This window comes from Orycteropus afer, unplaced genomic scaffold (assembly GCF_000298275.1).
Source record: "Orycteropus afer afer isolate SDZICR_OR568_19922 unplaced genomic scaffold, OryAfe1.0 scaffold00334, whole genome shotgun sequence".
Taxonomy (NCBI): domain Eukaryota; kingdom Metazoa; phylum Chordata; class Mammalia; order Tubulidentata; family Orycteropodidae; genus Orycteropus; species Orycteropus afer.
This window is the reverse complement of record NW_006921921.1, coordinates 265,497-285,046: the sequence shown is the minus strand read 5'-3', so window position 1 is coordinate 285,046 and position 19,550 is coordinate 265,497. Positions and strand designations below refer to the sequence as shown.

General features: G+C 38.7%; 1 protein-coding gene across 1 annotated transcript in view; it reads right to left on the bottom strand.

The window, feature by feature from the left end:
* Nucleotides 1-19,550, bottom strand: part of LOC103206867 (PARP1 binding protein) — a 211,890-nt gene that overhangs the window by 120,968 nt on the left and 71,372 nt on the right. The window contains exon 3 of the mRNA XM_007952383.1: nucleotides 13,669-13,776. Within this exon, the coding sequence (XP_007950574.1) occupies nucleotides 13,669-13,776 (108 nt within the window). The remainder of the gene's footprint in view (nucleotides 1-13,668; nucleotides 13,777-19,550) is intronic.

Below are 19,550 nucleotides of genomic sequence, written 5' to 3'. Positions count from 1 at the left end.
TAATGGTCAGTTGTTGTTTGCTATTGTTGCTTCTCTGTCCAATCTGGAAATTTCCTAATTTCACTATCATATTTGAGGGACAATTTTGCTGGGTACATAATTCTTGGTTGGAAATTTTTCTCTGTCAGGGTTTTATATATACCATCCCATTGCCTTCTTGCCTGCATGGTTTCTGCCAAGAAATCCAAGCTTATTCTTATTGGCTTCCCCTTGTAGGTAACTTTTTGTTTTTCTCATGCTACTTTCAGAATTCTTTCCTTGGCTTTGGTTTTGTTGAGTTTGATGATGATATATCTCGGTGATTTTCTTTTGCGGTCAATCCTGTTTGGGGTTCGTTGGACTTCTAATTGCATATATTCTCATCTTTCATCATACCAGGAAAATTCTCTTCCAACAAATCTTCAACAATTTTCTTTGTGGTTTTATTTATGTCTTCCTGTTCTGGAATTCCGATTACATGTAGGCTATTCTTTTTTATGGTATCCCACATGAACCTTAGGCTTTCTTCATTTTGTTTTCATCTTTTTTCTGACTGATCACTTTCCAAAGAAGTATTCAGGTATTTGCCTTCAATCTCACTAATTCTGTCTTCCATTGATTCAATCCTACTCCTTGGCCCATTCAATGTATAATCTACTTCTGAAAATTTAGTATTAATCTTCTGGATTTCTGTCTGTAGATTTTGTATCATTTCTAATTTTTCATTTATTTTGTCATTTTATTCTTTTATTATCTTTCAAAATTGTTCTAGGGTTTTCTCTGTACTTTTCTCAATTTTGCCAGTGTTTTCCTTGATCTGCCTCTCAATCTGTTGAAGATACCGAAATATAATTCTTTTGAATTCCTTGTCAGGAAGTTCCAATGATGCGTCTTCCACAGGGATGTTTTGAGTCTGTATCCTGGTCCCTTGTTTCTCCTGCTTTATGTTGCTTCTTTGTGTTGACTGTGATGTTCTGTTGTTTCCAAGGCATTGTGACGTTTTTGGGTTTATATTTAATTGGTGATTGTATGCTGGAGTGACTTACCCACAATTTTCGTTTTCTTTGTATGTTATCTATTTAAGCAAGGTACTGTGCTGTGCTCCTCTATTTGCTCGTTGGCAGTACTTATACACTCACCACCTGTCTCCTTTCCTGTTGTCAGCCTCCCATATGTCCCTGCCATCCTTGGCAAACAAAGCCTATTCTTAGGTCCATGAAATTCAAATGAGAACGCTGCCACTTTAAAATCAAAAATGGCCACCACTTGTAAAGATTCAAACTTGCTGCACCCTTGGTCACTTTAAACACCCAAAATGGCCACTGCCTATAAACATTCAAAATGGCTGCACCCTCAGTCACTTTAAATACCCAAAATGGCCACTGCTTATAAACATTTAAAATGGCTGCACCTTCAGTCACTTTAAATACCCAAAATGGCTGCTGCTTGTAAACTATCAAAATGGCTGCACCCTCTGGATAGCTGAAAGTCCACAGCTCAGATTGTCTTCCTCCTTGCTGTTTCCCTTCCTAGACATAGGCCACAGCGCAGTCGTCCCTGCAGCCCTTGGTGACCAGGGCTGATCTTTAGGTGAATTCTCAGGTCCCAACACCACTTGGAAATATTCAGGCTGTTGGTCCCATCAGAGTAGCTGACAGTCCACTGCTCCAACCATCTCCGTATTTATTGTTTTCATTCAGGTTTTTCCACTAGTTGGTGCCTAATCCATTTCTGTATCCTTCCTTTCAAAGCTCAGAGCTCCAGGATTATCTTCTGTATCTCTGTCAACTGGTTTCTCTTTTCTTTGTCAAAAAGGGTCTCTGAAGCTTGTCTGCCTATTCTACCATTTAAGTGGAAGTCACATTCCATTTCACTTTTGACAATTTTCAATTTTCCTAGATTCATACTTTGCACATTCCACATTCCTCTTATTAGTGCATGCTTAAAGCTGTCTCTTTCCATTTTGTGTCATGCCCTATCAACAAATAAATGAAGCTTTACTCCATTCACATCATTAAGGTCCACTCTATTTTGAGGAGGCAGCTCTTCCCCAGTTGTATTTTGAGTGTCTTCGAACATCTTATGGCACTATATCAGATAGTATATCAGGGCTATTCATAAAGTTTTCCAGTAATATATTAGACTGTGTTTCACTGCTGTTCATAAGTTTTTCACTGGCCAAGTTTTTCAGAAGTAGATGGCCCCATCCTTCTTCCCAGCCTGCCTTAGTCTGGAAGCTCCATTGAAACCTGCCCACCGTGGGTGGCCCTGCTGGGATTTGAAATATCAGTGGCACAGCTTCCACCCTCACAGCAACATGCGAGCCACCACAGTGCAACAAACTGACAGACAAGTGGAGGAAACATGCTTTTGGATCACTTAAATTTGTGAAAAACCAATCCTGAAACATGGGAGATGGGGTAAATTAAAAAAAAAAAAAAAAACTGACCAGACAGGAAAAGTTACCTTAACTAGGATTAGAGATATAATAGAAGTAAATTTGATTCAAAGAAAATAAAGTTTATAGATTAACTTCAAGAAAGTTTTCCCCTTAAATATTAAAGATACTACCTAAATGTTACCTATTCAGAGGGGATCCTTGATTTCCCAATCTAAACTAGCCATTCACAAACTCTCTGATTTTCTTGTTGTAGCTCTCTGTATTTTACCATATTATAATTCTCTTGATGGGTCTTAATAGTTTCTGATATTTCTTATTTGTTTTCTTTCTTAATTTTTCTACTACTTTATGAGTTCCATAATAGCAAATGATGTGTCCTCAGGGGTTAAAAGAATGACTGTCATTAATAGTAGATAATCCATTTGTTTTTATCAACAAGATTTCAATTAATTTTTGTTAAATGATACCTGCAAGAAAAATGAATGTGTTTGGCCTTTCTTTAAATACTTCAAACTTGAATCTCTTTTAATAACTTAGCTGGGATAAAAATAACTTCTCAAATGTTTAAATTATGCTGCCTTACAAAGAAAAGGAGCTCTGGTGGTGCTGTGATTAAGGCATTGAGCTGTTAACCAAAAAGTCAGTGGTTCAAACCCACCAGCTGCTTCATGGGAGAGAAATGAAGCAGTCTGCTTCCATAAAGATTTACAATCTTGGAAACCCCATATGGGGGCCGCTATGAGTCGGAAACAACTCAATGGTAGCAGGTAGGTTTTACAAAGAAAAGTACTCTAAAACACGACCAAAGAGACAATAATGACCAGCATTACTGGTCGGATATATTGTGGTGGGACCCCCCAACACTATGGCCCTGGGATACACTTTGGGCCTGGAATAAAACTCACTCCCGGGGGCTGCTCTTAGCCCAATGGTAAATAAGTCATACATGTGGACCAACTCAACCAGGGTAATGTACCCACATACTCTATGGAGATGCATCCCTTGGAGTAATTGACCACAGGGCACTAGAGGGGCAACATTCGCATGGAGGAAATACAGGACACACAGGAGTGCATAACTATGAGGGGCACAGGGGTAGAGGTTACTGGGAAGGGAGGAGAAGGGAGTAGGTTAGAGTTGTGGATAGTAATTGGGGAGGGAAACCAAATGTACACAAAATGTTGAATGTAAAATAAAGTCTGCTCTGTAAACTTGCACCTGAAGTACAATAAAAAATTAAAGTAAACACACACACAGACACACAAATCATCTGTAAGATTTATCCTAATATTTCATCTATGCAGAAGATCTTGAATAAAGTGGGAGAAAAATGTGGAACAAAACTCAAAACTCAAAATCATAAAATAAAAAATAAAATGGGGGGGGGCACCAGGTTTGCTGGTCTAATAGAGCCCTGAGACTACGGCCTCTAGCTGTCCCTCAGGTCTGAAACTAAACCCACTCCTGTGGCTTCCAACCAAACAAAAGACAGGCATATGAGCTAAGCATTTACATTAGGTAGATATACTCTTGGAGAGATCAATCATGGAAGAATAGAAGGACTGTGTATCCACAAGGTGACAGTTTGGGGGGCAAGAGTACATGGGATGGAAGGACACAGGGAAGAGGTGGCTATAGGGAGGAAGTGGGAGATTATAGTCAATGTCATGAGATAAAGTGTATGTGAACTGCTGTATGGAAGATGAATTTGCTTGTAAACTTTCACCCAAAGCACAAAATTAAAAAAAAAAAGATTTATCTTAAAATTTCATAAGATAATAATGGTGGTGGAACACTTTGGAAAAGGATAGTAATAACAATGGCACAACATGAAAAATCCATCAATGTTCCTGAGCTGTAATTGTGGAAGCTGTTATGTTGGTGAATGTTTTGTTGTGTATGTTTTCATCACAATAAAAACAAAAATTAAAAAAAATTTTTTCCACACAAAATAAATTTTATAAAATGAAATACAGTTTTCTACTTATAATTCAACTGTCCTTTTAAATTTACTTTCAGTATAAATCAACAATATTTCAAGTGATTCAATTCTACAAAAGTTTCCATTTAACTTCACAGTGTAACGATCTGTCTAAAATATGAATCTCTTCTTCATCTCTTTGACATTTGGGAGTAATACAATTTGCCAAAAATCAAAGCAGAGAAGTAATTACATTCACATTGTGATCAACACTTTATTTTCTACTCTCCTGACATTTAACTTAATGTAGTCTGTTTAATTGTGCGTCTCCTGCTCCAAAATAATAAGGATTTCCCTTCTTTCCTATTCCCTGGATTTACATGATCCTTGCTGGGTACAAAATCAGGGCTTAAGCTCCTATATCTACAACTTCCTCTTTAAGAATACTAAATTCTGTCCTTCCAATCTGCCATGCTGGGCAAACATCAGGCAAAAATATCTTGGAGTCTTAACAGTTAGAGTGTTTCTTTTAACTCATGGCTGCAATTGGGACTCTATCCCCATCATTATGGTCAGATAACATGGCAGTTATGGTTTCCCTGTTCTTGTATTTGCAAGTGGGTTTTAAAGAGGCTCTGGAAAAGAAGTCCACATAAATACAAGTATGATGTCCAGGAGTAAGGGCCTAAATTGAAAAAATCCACAAGATTGAAGCTTTCACCAAGACACTAGAAATAAGGATACTGTTCTGTTTATTTGTTCAATAAACAAACTGATTCAATTCATACCACAAAGTATTTGCAATGTTTGTTTAGAAGTTGTACGATTTTATTTAAGCTTTCTCACAATTCCAAGTTGGTTTTGTTCCCTCCTACCCCTTACTATTTAAAGAGAAACAGATATTTAATCTCAATTTAAAGAAAATCAGTTTTGCTAAATTGTGAAGAGTAACAATTTATACAGGGTTTTTTTTTTTTTTTTTTTTTACATTCTTTGGCCATATATAAATGCTAACTGTAGTGCAATGGATCATTTTGATATGGCTTTTCTTGCCACGGTCTTGTAACCACCAAATGTTTGGTTGGGACTATGCAAATAAGGTGCTTGTGGAGATGCTATACATGTCAAAATAGAACTGTGTACCATAAAGGGTATTCAATGGCTAATTCTTAAGTAGTTTGGCAGGGCTTTCTTCTAAGGTACTTCCGGCTGAACTCGAACCTCCAACCTTTTGGTTAGCAGCTAAGCACTTTAATTGCTTGTACCACCCACAGCGTTTATGTCTGCTGCCCCAGAATTGCAACCAGCCTATCTGTGGTTCAGTGAATTACTTAATATAGCCTTCTTAGCTACGCATGGTCTGGTAACTCCCACATAATGATTAGGAAGAACTACACAAATAAGGTTTCTTGTGGCCTGCAAAGGGGACTGGACAGCAGGCCAGCATTGCTGATAATGAAAATAAGGTGCACAGGCCCTCTGTAGGGCTGGGACCATGCAAATAAGGTATATGGAACTTTAATGAGGGAATTAGTCAGTTTTGCCATCTCACCAGGCTTAAAATGAGCCATCACAGAAGCTGATGGCAGGACCTCACTACCACCAAGAAAGAAGAGCCAGGAGCAGAGCTTGTCCTTTGGACCCAAGGGCCCTGTGCTAAGCACTTCCCAGACCCAGAAGACAGAGAGCTGTAACACTGGAGATGGCACAAGACTGAGAGAACAGGCAAAAAGTGTGGTAGGGAACCAGCAGCAGCAGAACAAGGAGAGGAACAGATGGCCTGGTGGGCTTCCCAGACCATGGAGCAAGAGATCTGAGTGTTCAGCCAAGGCTGAGTGTAACGAGTCATTCCTGAGCTTGAATTGTAACCTGTTACTCCCCTAATAAGCCTCATAACTGTGGGTATTGCCTGTGAGCTCGGTGTAGTCACTTCAATGGATTATCAAGCCCAGTAGAGAAGTAGAGAGTGCCACGGGAGGGAAGCTGGTGAACAAATTGCTAAAAAGGTTGGAAAGAAGGGGTATGTTTGACCTCTACTTCATAGAAATCAGCTTGGATGCTGGTAACGATTCTCCTCCCACTAGTGAAGTTAGACAAGGAGGTCAGATGACACTGCCACCTCACCATTTTTACATAACATATAGTGACAAAAATAAATAAATAAACAGAACAAGAACTAATATACCAGTAATGCTTTTTATTTGGCTGATGATTTTCTGTTTTTCTCTTCATTACTTCAGAATTTCTAAAGCAATTGTGGTAGTTAAGGTTATGTGTCAACTTGGCTGGCCTGGTTTTGAGTGGTTGGGCAGCTGGATGTAGTTATTTCCCATGATGAGATTGGTAAACAACTCCACGGTAGAATCTACTGGAATAGCTGAGTAGCTGCTGAGGGATGTGAGATGTGGTCTGCTTTGAGTATATACGGAGAAATGTTGAGAAGGGTCTCAGCAGCTTTTTGGCACACTTGGAACTGCGTGTAGCTGAGCCTTTATTTAGCAGCCTATGTTTCCTGCCAATCTTGGGACTATCTCTGGACTTGAACTAGTGGCCTGCCATGTTGTGTGGTAATATTGGGACTGTGACATTTTATTTGTTGACCTTGGGCTTGTCAGCCTCAGCAGCCAGCAGCTGCCTGAGTGAAGAGACACCTCTAGCTCCAGTGGGCCAGGGGCAAGAGGCAGAGCTGAAGCTAAACATCGAGAGGCTTTTACCCAGCCCTGGAGCTTGGCATTCTGAACTCAGACTTTTAGCCTCCAAAACTGTAAGAGAATAATCCCTGTTTGTTTAAAGCCGCCCATTTGTGGTATAATTCTATAACAGCAGCACTAAAAAAACAAAACCCAGCACACTGCCATCAAGTAGATCTGACTCATAGCGACCCCTCCTTGGGTTTCCAAGGTGGTATCGCTCTGGTAGCATAAAGACACTTGCCTGCTAACCAGACGGCTGGCGGTTCAAACCCACCAGCCACTCCTCGGAAAGAAGGTTGGGCAATCCTACTTCCGTAGTGATACTGCCTCGGAAACCCAAGGAGGGGTCGCTATGAGTCGGGGCCGACTCGACGGCACATAACAACAACGACAACATCACTACAGAAGTAGAGTGCCTAACTTTCCTTCTGAGGAGTGGCTGGTGGGTTTGAACCACCAGCCTTCTGGTTAGCAGTCTAATACCTTAGGCAGTAGGCTCCTAAACAGAGTATGGTACCAAGAGAGTAGAGTGCTACTCTGACAGATATCTAAAATGTGGAAACAGGAGTGGAGTGTATCCTCGACCCGGCAGAGAGACAGCAGCAGCAGAGCTGAGATACTGGCATCAGAGAAGACAACAGCGAGCCAAGAGACTAGCATGAGCCTTACTAGCCCAGAGAGCCAGAGCTGAGTATCTTTTGGGCAGAAGGACTCCTGGCAGAGTGGGTATTAATTGGTAGAAGCTGAGAGACCAAGGAAATAGGAAGCAGATTTGACTCAGCCTCAAAGGGTAGGACCATGATCTCTGGAGGTGGAACCTCCTGGGTTTCAAAGAGTCAGACCTTCACCAACTTGGTTCTGGAACATGCTCGTTCACGTGGGCCAGTGGCCTGGGACCATAGCTGCTGAGCAAAAGTAAGGGGACAGGAGTGTCATGCCCAAGGAAGGGGGCCTACCAGGCCAAGGTGATGAGATTGTCACTTAGGTGAATTAGGGGACTTGAGCCACCCAATGAAGGAGATCTGTACAGGTGCCAAGTTGACAAGGGGTGGAATTGTGATAGTTAACATTATGTGTCAACCTGACTGGGCCTGGTTTTGAGTGGCTGAGCAGCTGGATGTAGTTATTCTCCATGACAAGATTGGTAATCAACTCCATGATGGAACCTACTTGAACAGCTGAGTAGCTGCCTTAGGGATGTGATCTGCTTCCAGTATATAAGGAGTTTTGAGAAGGGTCTCAGTAGCTTTTTGGCACCCTTGGACCCTACAAGCAGTCAAGCCTTTATTTAGCAGCCTGCCATGTTTTCTGCCAATCTTGGGACTGTCTCTGGACTTGAACTAGTGGCCACCTGCCGTGTTGTATGGTAATAATGGGACTATGACATTTTATTTGTCAACCTTGAGCTTGTCAGCCTCAGCAGCTAGCAGCTACTTGAGTGAAGAGACACCTCTAGCTCTAGTGGCCTGGGAGCAAAAGGAAGAGCTAAAGGCCAAGGTCGAGGGGCTTTCAACCAGCCCCTATAGCTTGGCACTTTGAACCGACTTATAGCCTCCAAAACTTTAAGAAAATAATCCTTCTTTGTTTAAAGCCACCCATTTGTAGTATATTTCTGTTAGAGCAGCACTAGAGGTAACCAAAACAGCAATAATTTAGTATCTTAGCAAAAGTAAAATGAAATAAAATAAAACAAGGAAATTAAAAAAAAAAAAATTGTTTCTCAAACACATTCTATTAATCTACTTGAAAACTCCCGTATGGCATTAGTAAGCACATCTTTGCAAGATTGCAGCCCAGAAAGTTACTTTAAAATATTAACAGAAATATAGTGCTGTCTAAAAATACTTTGTGAAAAGAAAAATCAGAAGTCTACAAGTAACAGAGGAATGGGTAAGAGAATGGGTGCTACTTTAACAATCTTCAAAATATCTAATCTATCAGTTAGCTGGCAGATAAAATTATCTTGGAAAATACAACCCAAGCAAGCAAAAGATAAAAACTAGAGGATTAATGTGTCACAGAGTAGAACTACTCCATAAGGTTTTCTTGGCTGTCCAGGCCACTGGGCGGGTTCAAACCACCAAGCTTCAGGTTAGTAGTCTAACACAAACCATTTACGTAATTGAAAGACTTTAGAGGATTAATACAATGAAATTTTTAGTGTTTTTTAAATGAGAGGACTATATATATGCTTATGATGGAGACTCATCAGTTTCTACATATTGTAATCCCTTTTCATAGGTAGCTCATTAAGGTAACACTGGTTTATATGTGTAAGTCAGGATTTTAAAAACATAGGTCTTTTTACTTAAACAAATTAGGTCATTCCTCTTAATTAAAAGGCACAGTAACACTTACTGTTTTCTCTCTAAAGAATATCAGGACAGAACAGAGAGAACAGATCAAAGGGATATATCCCTCTGAGTACATGAATACATTCCGTAAGTACCACTGAGGAAACAATAGAGCAGTTTGGTAAGTATTGTGTCAAGATTTGAGGCAAGAAGTGGGGGAAAACACAAGGAGAATATAAGTGAAAAATTAATTTCAAGCACAGGGAAATAGTTACAAAGCATTCTCTATCAAAAGGACACAGGTCTGAGACAGGAAACCTTCCCAGGTGGGCCTGGGTATTTTCTTTCTCCAGAAAAGAAGGGAATGCTCAAAAGTCTAATTTGTTGTTGTTGTTGTTATGTGCCATCAAGTCGGCCCCAACTCATAGCGACCCCTCCTTGGGTTTCCGAGGCAGTATCACTACGGAAGTAGGATTGCCCAACCTCCAAAAGTCTAATAAAGCATATTAAAAAACAAGGACGCCTCCTTGAAGAGGCTGCCTCTATTTCAACACAAAAGATTAGTGATCTAACTGATGTTAGACCACTGACTACACAAAAATCCATGCATCTATAACAATACACACACAGAGAGAAAAGAGAAAGATAAAAAATACTTATTTTGCCTTCTATATCATAGATAGCTATTACACCAACTCCTAAATTGTAATTAAAGGGAAAGAATTAAGTAGTGACCTTGCTGTTTTTGAAGAATCATAGTTATCCCAGTTCATAAGATAAAGCTTTTTACTGAGATATGGCAGTAAACACATGACAGAGTTAGGAACTTTGCAGACCCCAAAGAAATACTTGATTCAAGCAAGGATCATCAAGGCATTCCTAAACCCACCAGTGAAAGGTTGTTGGGAAATGGGATATTTGCACAATGCCAAAGTATCACATATTTGCTGAGAGCAAAGAAAAAACATAGAGTCATTGTACCAAAAAGAATTATTCAACATACAACCATTTCAGGAGTCCTATATGAGCAAGAAACAATGGTACTGAAGGAAGAAGTTCAAGCTGCACTGAAGGAATTGGCATAAATCAAGGCTCCAAGAATTGACAGAATGCTCACTGAGATGTGTCAACAAATGGATACAGCACTGGGGTTTACTTGTCTGTGCCAAGAAATTTGGAAGACAGCTACCAGACAAACTGACTGGAAGAGATCAGTATTTGTGCCCATTCCAAAGAAAAGTGATCCACAAGAATGAGGAAATTATTGAGCAATATCATTAATATCACACGCAAGTAAAAATTTGCTAAAGATAAATTCAACAACGATTGCAGCAATATATTGACAGAGAACTGGCAGAAATTCAAGCTGGATTCAGAAGAGGACAATAAACAAGGGCTATCACTGCTGATGTCTGATGGATTTGCCTGAAAGCACAGAATACCAGAAAGATGGTTACCTGTGTTTTACTGGCTATACAAAGGCACTCAACTGTGTGGATCATAAGAAACGATGGATAACATTGTGAAGAATGGGAATACAGAACACTTAATTGTGTTCATGAGAAACGTGTACACAGGCCAAGAGGCTGTCGTTTGAACAGAACAAGGGAATACTGCATGGTGTAAAATCAGGAATAGTGTGTGTCAGGGTTATATCCTCTCATCATATTTATACAATCTGTAGGCTGAGTAAATAATCTGGGAAGCTGGACTATGTGAAGAAGAATGTGGCATCAAGATTGGAGGAAGAGTCATCAACAGCCTTGCAAAATGCAGATGGCACAACTTTGTTTGCTGAAAGTGAAGAAGAGTTGAAGCACTTAGTAATGAAGATCAAAGACTACACCTAGTAGTATAGATTATACCTGAACATAAAGAAAACAAAAATACTCACAACTGGACCAATAAACAACATCATGATCAATGGAGAAAGGATTGAAGTTGCTAGGGATATCATTTTACAATCAACATCCATGGAAGCAGCAGTAAAAAAATCAAACAACATATTGTATTGGGCAAATGTGCTGTAAGAGACCTCTTTAAAGTGTTACAGCAAGGATGTTACTTTTAAGATTAAGGTGTGCCTGACCCAAGCTATGGTATTTTTCAATAGCCTCATATGCATGTGAGAATTGAACAATGAATAAGGAAGACTGTGCATTTGAATTGTGGTATTGGAGAAAAATATTGAATGTACTGCTAAGAGAACAACAACAAAAAAAAAACTGTCTTGGAGGAAGTATAGCCTGAATGCCCCTTAGAAATGAGAATAGCCAGACTTAGTCTCACCTACTTTGGTCATGTTGTCAGAAGGGACCAGTCCCTGGAGAAGGATATCCTGCCTGGTAGTAGAGGGTCAGAGAAAAAGGGGAAGACCCCCAATGAAATGGACTGACTCAGTGGCTGTGAGGATGCTGCATGACTGGGCAGTGTTTCCTTCTCTTGTACAGAGGGTTGCTATGAGTCAGAATAGACTCAATGGCACCTAACAATAAGCCCAAAAGCCTTGCCCCTACAGGGCAAGAAGCCAAGAATAAGTAAAACAGTGTTGAAAGAGAAGAACAAAGTAGGAGGACTCACACTTCATGATTTTAAAACATATTATACAGCTACAGTAACCTGGCACTGGTCTAACAATAGACAAACAGACCAATGGAACAGACTTGAGAGTCCAGAAATAAATCCACACATCTGTGGCAAACTAGTTTCCAACAAGGGTGCTAATAAGTCCATTCAATGGAGAAAGAAGAGTTTCTTTGATAAATAGTGTTGAGAAAATTGGATTTCTACATGTAGAAATAGGAAAAAGGATATACGCCTCACACTGTACATAAAAACAAAGTCAAAATGGACTAACGATCTAAATGTGAAAAATAAAACCATAAAATTCTTATAAAGTATTTTTTATGATATGTTAACCTTAATCTAAACAAACTTTTAGATGTAATTTCCAGTTAACGAGATACAGAGGGAATAGAGGAACAAGTTAAATGATGCCAACAGGAATCATTCAGACAAAAAGAATGAAAGAAAAAGATTGGGAGAAATTCTCCTACATTGAAGAGTTTACAGAGGTATAAAAACCATTTAGAACAACTAAAGAAATATGAATACGAAAGACAGTAGTATGCTAATAGGGAATGCTTGCTCTTATACGTGGTAATATTGTAAGTTTATCCCTATTTTCAGGAAACATATGCTGAAGAATTTGAGAGTAGTGCCACAAAGTCAGCAACTTACTTTCAAATAGAACAGAAAAAATATTAGATGCAGATATAAAGCAAATTATTAAATCTAGGAAGCAGGTATAGAGGTGTTTATTTGAAGGCATTGATAAAACAAATTTTAAAAATGCAATCTCTTTAACGGGATTTATAGGAGAACCTGTTATTGAAGCAGTTGGTTTGGGAAGTCAGTACATTCTAGACCTTTTAAACACCATGTTTTAAAATTAAAACACAAACAAGCAAACAAAAAAACCAAACTCACTGCCTCAAGTCGGATCCGATTCATACCCCTCTTTGGGTTTCCGAGGCAGTATCACTACGGAAGTAGATTGCTCAACCTTCCTTCCGAGAAGTGGCTGGTGGGTTACAATTGCCAGCCATCTGGTTAGTAGTCAAATGCCTTACGCACTATGCTGCCAGAGCTCCCGTCCTTCCGAGAAGTGGCTGGTGGGTTACAATTGCCAGCCATCTGGTTAGTAGTCAAATGCCTTATACACTATGCTGCCAGAGCTCCCGTTTTTAAATATGTTACATTTAATTTTACCACTTTTTCCAATACTCTTAAACTTTGATCTCCCCAATGTTAGTTTTATTAACCACAGACACTTTTCTAAACATATCTTTAAATTAGTGGGAGAGTTACTCTATTTAACCAGATACTTAGCATAGTATTCATCAGCAGGTAAATTATATTTGACCAAACCTGTCCTTGGCTCTACTTTCTGTGGTTTGTTTACATAACAAACTGTTATCAGAACTCTTGCTACATTAGTCAAACTATAATCAAAAGTTAGAGAATAGGTTTTTCAATTGTTCTCCCAAGAACCAACCATCTAAAACAATTAACTGTGAAGTTTACCAAATACAAAGATTCAAAGAACACTGGCAACCTGGACTTTGAACTACCTTTCTGGTACTTAGAGTGATACCTTCTTCATCTCAGTGCCTGTTACCATGCCAAAATCCATGAAGAAAATTAGTATTATTACTCTCTCACCAGTCTCCAACATATTACTCTTTACACGTATATTTTTATTTAACTAAATCAAAAACCTTAAAAAAAAAAATCAGTAACACTAATATACCATCAAATTCATATCATGATGTCAAGGGGATCTTATTTTGCTTTAATTTACTCACAATTCATCAGTACCTTTTCATTATGCTGGTTGTGTTCACTCGTTGGTGATGTCAGTACATATAGATCAGTTTCATCATCTACTGCATAACGTCTGCCTGACAGAAAATCCCGTAGTTGAGTCTAGGAAATGCAGAGTATTATTCATAAATTACTATACCAACTGTGAAAAACAGTTCACACCTAGCTCCACTCAGTACCAACGATGTTCCAGTACACAGCACATTATCTGATATGTACTTGGCAGTCAGTAGGCACACGTGGAATTAAACTTCATAACAAAACATTTCAATCAGTTTCCAAAGGCCCCAGTACTCATAGAATTTTATAAGTTTTGAGTTAAAAGAAGACCTTGAAAGTTTAGTCTGAACCTTTTATTTTATATAAGAAAAAAATGGAAGATAAAGAAAAGTCTTACCTAAGGTCTCACAGTGAGTCAGGTAAAAATTTTATCATCTCTTATGTTAATGACTTAGATTTGACTAGATTAAGTGATTTTTAAGAAAACTAATTATAGTAGATACTTAGAAGAACTGATGGTAAAAACACTTTAAGACTTCAGATAATCCACAATAAATACTTCACTTTGAAAAGTTCATAAGTAAATTTGGTATTCTAAGCAACACAATTTGAAACAAAGTTTCCATGAAAAGACCATTTATAAAAATCTACCTACTTTCACTCTGGATTACTCCATTCTAAAATAAGATTATAACTAATATTACATAAACCCTCATTACATAAACACTTGCACGTGCACACACATGCTTCCTAATGAGTTAATGTGGAAGGAGAGGTACAAACTGAATTAAAGCCCAAAGACATTTCAAAAGAGCCCTGGGGATGCGACAGAGCAGCAGGCGGCTGCTAAGCCAGCAGCTCCCGGGAAAGACCTGAGGGTCCGCTCCTGAAAGACTACAGCCTGGAAAACACTGGGGGCAGTTCTCCTCTGTCCCAATGGGTCACTATGAGTCAGAATCAACTGGACGGCAACCAACAACAAAGAGACCTCCAAGCCACCTTTACTCTCAGCTATTACAAAGTTCTAACTAAAATATCTCACCAATAAATAGTACTTTAAAAGTAATAAGATTTGCCACAATTCTACTGATTGGATGAGCTGGTATTTAAGTTAACAACAAGAGAAAAATATAAAAAAATTAGAAAACCTAGAATTGTTGTTGTTCTTAATATATATAATTTTCCAATCTTAAAATCAGCTTTCACTGAAAAAATAATCTAGTATTTAAATTTTGAATAGAGGTAGTTCTCACACTTGAGGTTAATGTTTCAGCAGAGATGTTGAAAGCCAAAATGTACACTTCCATAAACACAATGTTATTTTTTAAAATGGAGAATATTATCTATGGTTTAAAAATGATTTTCAATCATTAAAGAGACAAAGCTAACTGGTCTGACAGAGAGTGGAAGAACTTCTGAGACCTGGCCCTTCATCAGCCTTCCAGCCAGGAACTAAACTCACCTCCATGGCTCAACTTTCAGCCAAACAGTAGACAGGCCTATACAGTGAATAACAACACCAGAGAGGCACACACCCCTTAAAACAACAGACCATCGGGTATTAAAAGAGCATCTTTTGCCCAGAGATAAAGCTCAAAAGGCAAGAAAGAATAGGAAACAGGGATGAACAGAGACAGGAAACACAGGAGGAAATGAGAAGGGTGCTGTTACATTGTGGGGATGGCCATGAATGTCACAAAGCAAAATGTGCATGACTGTTGAATAGAAAAGGAACTTGCTCTGTAGACATTCACTCAAATCACAATAAAAAGTTATTTTAAAACAACAACCAACTTTCATATTATTTGTAGAGTTGATTATTCTAGATGAGTGGTCCAAAAATATGGTCATAAAACTCCTGAGGTTCCCAAGAACATTTCAGGGGATCAGTAAGGTCCTCCCTCTTTCAACTACAGATCAATGTGAAGCCAAATTTACTTGATACACTTCAATCAAAGCAACATATCAAACAGAATATGAAAATCCAGCTATTTTCTATTCTACCAGGGATAGAAGATATATGTAAAACAATTCAAATCAAATTCTTCTCAAAATGTTTTCTTCACTTTTGGAAAATACAGTTATTTCCATAAAATAATACTTACATTAACATGCAATATGTTTATTATCAATTTTTAAAATAAATTTATACATCAATATTTAATAAATTATATAACCTATATAAATAAAATCTCTTTATGGCACTAAATCATTTTTAAGAGTAAAAAGGGGTCCCAAACCAAAATAAGGTGACAACGAGAACTCTAGAAAACATAGCATAAAGCTTTCTGGGTTAAGCATAGAAACTGTAATGTATTTGATGTGACACTCTATTAATTTTATTGATTTGTACCTTAAGGATTTGATAAATTACTCCTGATAAATTATTTCTGACACCAAATACCTGGAGTTAGGCCAAATTTCTCAGGTTAACGACACAGTCCTCACTTTAGACACGAGCTACAGGCTCATATTCAATAACGTCAGAATGACTCATAGGATGAAGGAACGTGTTATACTTCAATTCAGTTTTATCAAAGCAAAAAGATATATAGATCAGAACCAGCCAAAGGGAGATGCCCAAGGCAAGGTATGGGAGGGTGCCAAGCATGAAGCTGCCACTGTCCTGAGGGATGTGTTACACCCCACCCCCAGAACATCAATGTGGCAATACTCTGAATATTGTCAACAAGAGAAACACAACCAGCATCTTGGTGTCCAGAGTTTTCAATGAGGCTTCTTTATGTAAGCATGACTGATTGAATCACTGGCCACAAGACTGAATTCAATCTCGAGTTTCTCTCTCCTCCCCTCCCTGGAGGTCAGAATCAAATTGCCTGGCTCAAAGTTCCAACTCTCTAATCACATGCTTAGTCTTTCAAGGATGTCTAGTCCCCAACATGAGTTATCTCATTAGCATAAAATATCAAGGGGATCACCATGAGTCACCTGAAAGAATAAACTATTAGGTGTGGCCTAAGAAATTTGAATGGTTTGGAAGCTATCTCTGGGAACCAGAGACAAAGCCAGGCAAATTCTTTATTACATACTATTTATTCTATTTTTATCCTCTTACTTACTTGGAATAGGAGTTCTGGTGGCATAGTGCCTAAGGCATTTGACTGCTAACCAGAAGGCTGGCGGTTCAAACTCACCAGCCACCCCTCGGCAGGAAGGCTGTGCAATCCCATAGAGATACCGCCTTGGAAACCCAAGGAGGGGTCACTGTGAGTGGAATCAACTCAACAGCAGTGAGTTTGGTTTTAGTTTGGTTTATCTATTCTACTTTTCCATTCTAATAATGGTTACCTTGCCTTTTCCTTTACTCAAATTAAATTTACACTTCCCTATTATTATTTAACAGTGATATGGCTGCTACTTTCCCCAATATACTACAATGTTTAGCAGTTTTTATTATAATACCAGAATCTCCCTTAGTACAGCCTTGCACTTTAGCACATACATATCCTTAACATTTAACCACACACACACAAACACGTGTGCAAACACAAATGCCAAGTTTCATTGTTCACATCTTCCCTTATACAGATATCTATTCCAGTCCATCCATCATTTAATTATTAGAGGCCTTTGAAAAGTACTTTCTTTACATAGGTTATGGGAGGAGAGTTACTCTCAAATTTTGCATATCCTCACTTCTGCCTTTGACTTAACTGATGACAGTTCATTGGGGATGAGATTTTTAACTCACTGTCCTCTCTTCAGGATCTTGTACATGCTATTTAAAACCCAGTTCCTTATAAATAACTTGTTATTTTGATCAAGAAACTTACAATATTTGCCTTTATCCTTAAGAGTTCAGAAATTATTCTGGGATATACCTTGTTATCTCTTATCAATACAGAGCCCTGAACTTGGTAAATACTCTCAATCAGCAAACTCAGGCTTCTTTTCAGCTACAGGAAATATTATTTTATTACTTGTTTAACTATGGCCTCTTATCCATCTGTTCCTTTTTCTCCTTCTGAGACTAGTAATTGCATGTTAAGTCTTCTAGATTTAACTTCAAAGTTCCTTAATTTTTCCTCATGATTCCTTTACCTAATTTTTTTTCTGTGCTTTATATATTTATTGTTCTTGGCATGCAAGATAATTCAAAGAATGTTACAGGAGTATATTGACAGGGAACTTCCAGAAATGCAAGCTAGATTTAGAAGAAGATGTGGAACAAGGGGTATCACTGCTGATGTCAGATGGATCTTGGCTGAAAACAAAGAATACCATTAAGATGTCTAGTTGTGTTTTATTGACCATGCAAACGAATTCAATTGTGTGGATCACAGCAAATTATGAATAACATTGAGAAAAATGGAAATTCCAGAATGCTTGATTGCACTCATGAGGAACCTGTACATAGACCAGGAAGCTATAGTTTGAAGAGAACAAGGAGATACTGTATGGTTTAAATTCAGGAAAGGAGTACATCAGTGTTGTATCCTTTCACCAAACTTACTCAATCTGTATACTGAGCAACTAATCAGAGAAGCTGGACTATATGAAGAACATGGCACGAGGATTGGAGGAAGACTCATTAACAACCTGCAATAGCAGAGGACACAACTTTGCTTGCTGAAAGTGAGGACAACTTGAAGCACTTACTGATGAAGACTGAAGACGACAATCTGCAATATGGATTACATCTCAATATAAAGAAAACAAAAATCCTCTCAATGGGACCAATAAGCAGCATCACGATAAATGGAGAAAAGACTGAAGTTGTCAAAGACTTCATATTACTTGGTTCTATAATCAACACCAATGGAAGCAGCAGTCAAGACATCAGACAATGTACTGCACTGGGCAAATCCACTGCAAAAGACCTCTTTCAAGTGCTGAAGAGCAAAGATGTCTCTTTGAAGACTACGGTGTGCCTGACACAAGCCATGGTATTATCAATCACCTAATATGTGTGTGAGAGCTGGACAAGGGATACAGAAGACTGAAGAAGAGTTGGTGCTTTTGAGCTGTGCTGCTGGCAAAGAATGCTGAAAGTACCATGGACTGCTAAAATAACAAACAAATCTGTCCTGGAAGAAGTGCAGCCAGAATGCTCCTTGGAAATAAGAACGGCCAGACTTCATCTCAGCTATTTTGGTCACGTTGTCAGAAGGGCCCATTCTCTGGAGAAGGATATCATGCTTGGTAAAGTGGAGGGTCAACGAAAAAAGGGAAGGCCCTTAATGAGATGGACTAACACAGTGGCTGCAACAACAGGCTCAGGCATAGCAGGGATCATGGGGCTGGCACAGAACCAGGCACTGTTTCGTTCTGTTGTGCATATGGTTGCCATAAGTTGAAGCTGACTTGATAGTACCTAACAACAATAATTCAGGATACTAATATGGGTCTAACGGAGCCCTGGTGGCACAATGGTTAAGCATTTGACTGCTAAAAGAAAGGTTGGTGGTTCAAACCACCAGCCACTCCACAAGAGAAAGATGAGGCAGTCTGTTTCTATAAAGATTTACAGCCTTGGAAAGCCCATAGGGCAGTTCTACTCTGTCCTACAGGATCGCTAGGAGTCAGAATTGACTAAATGACAATGGTTTTATCTTTCTTTCTTTGTTTGGTTAATGGCCTGAATTCATCTATCAATCTGTTGGGTGAGGAAATATTTTCCTTTCTTCATTTTTATCTAAAAACTTTACATAAAGTGTGACTCTTGAATTTGCTTAAGTATTGTTAAAATATTTTTGGTGGCAAGTCACAAGTCATTGTCATTCCCCTATAGCAGATACACCTATTTTCTTGGGCATGTGTTTTGTTGTCTACCCCATCTGTGATAGTTGAAGATGTGTCAACTTGGCTGGACTCCAGTTGTGAGTGGTGGTTCCCATGATAGATCACATGACTGC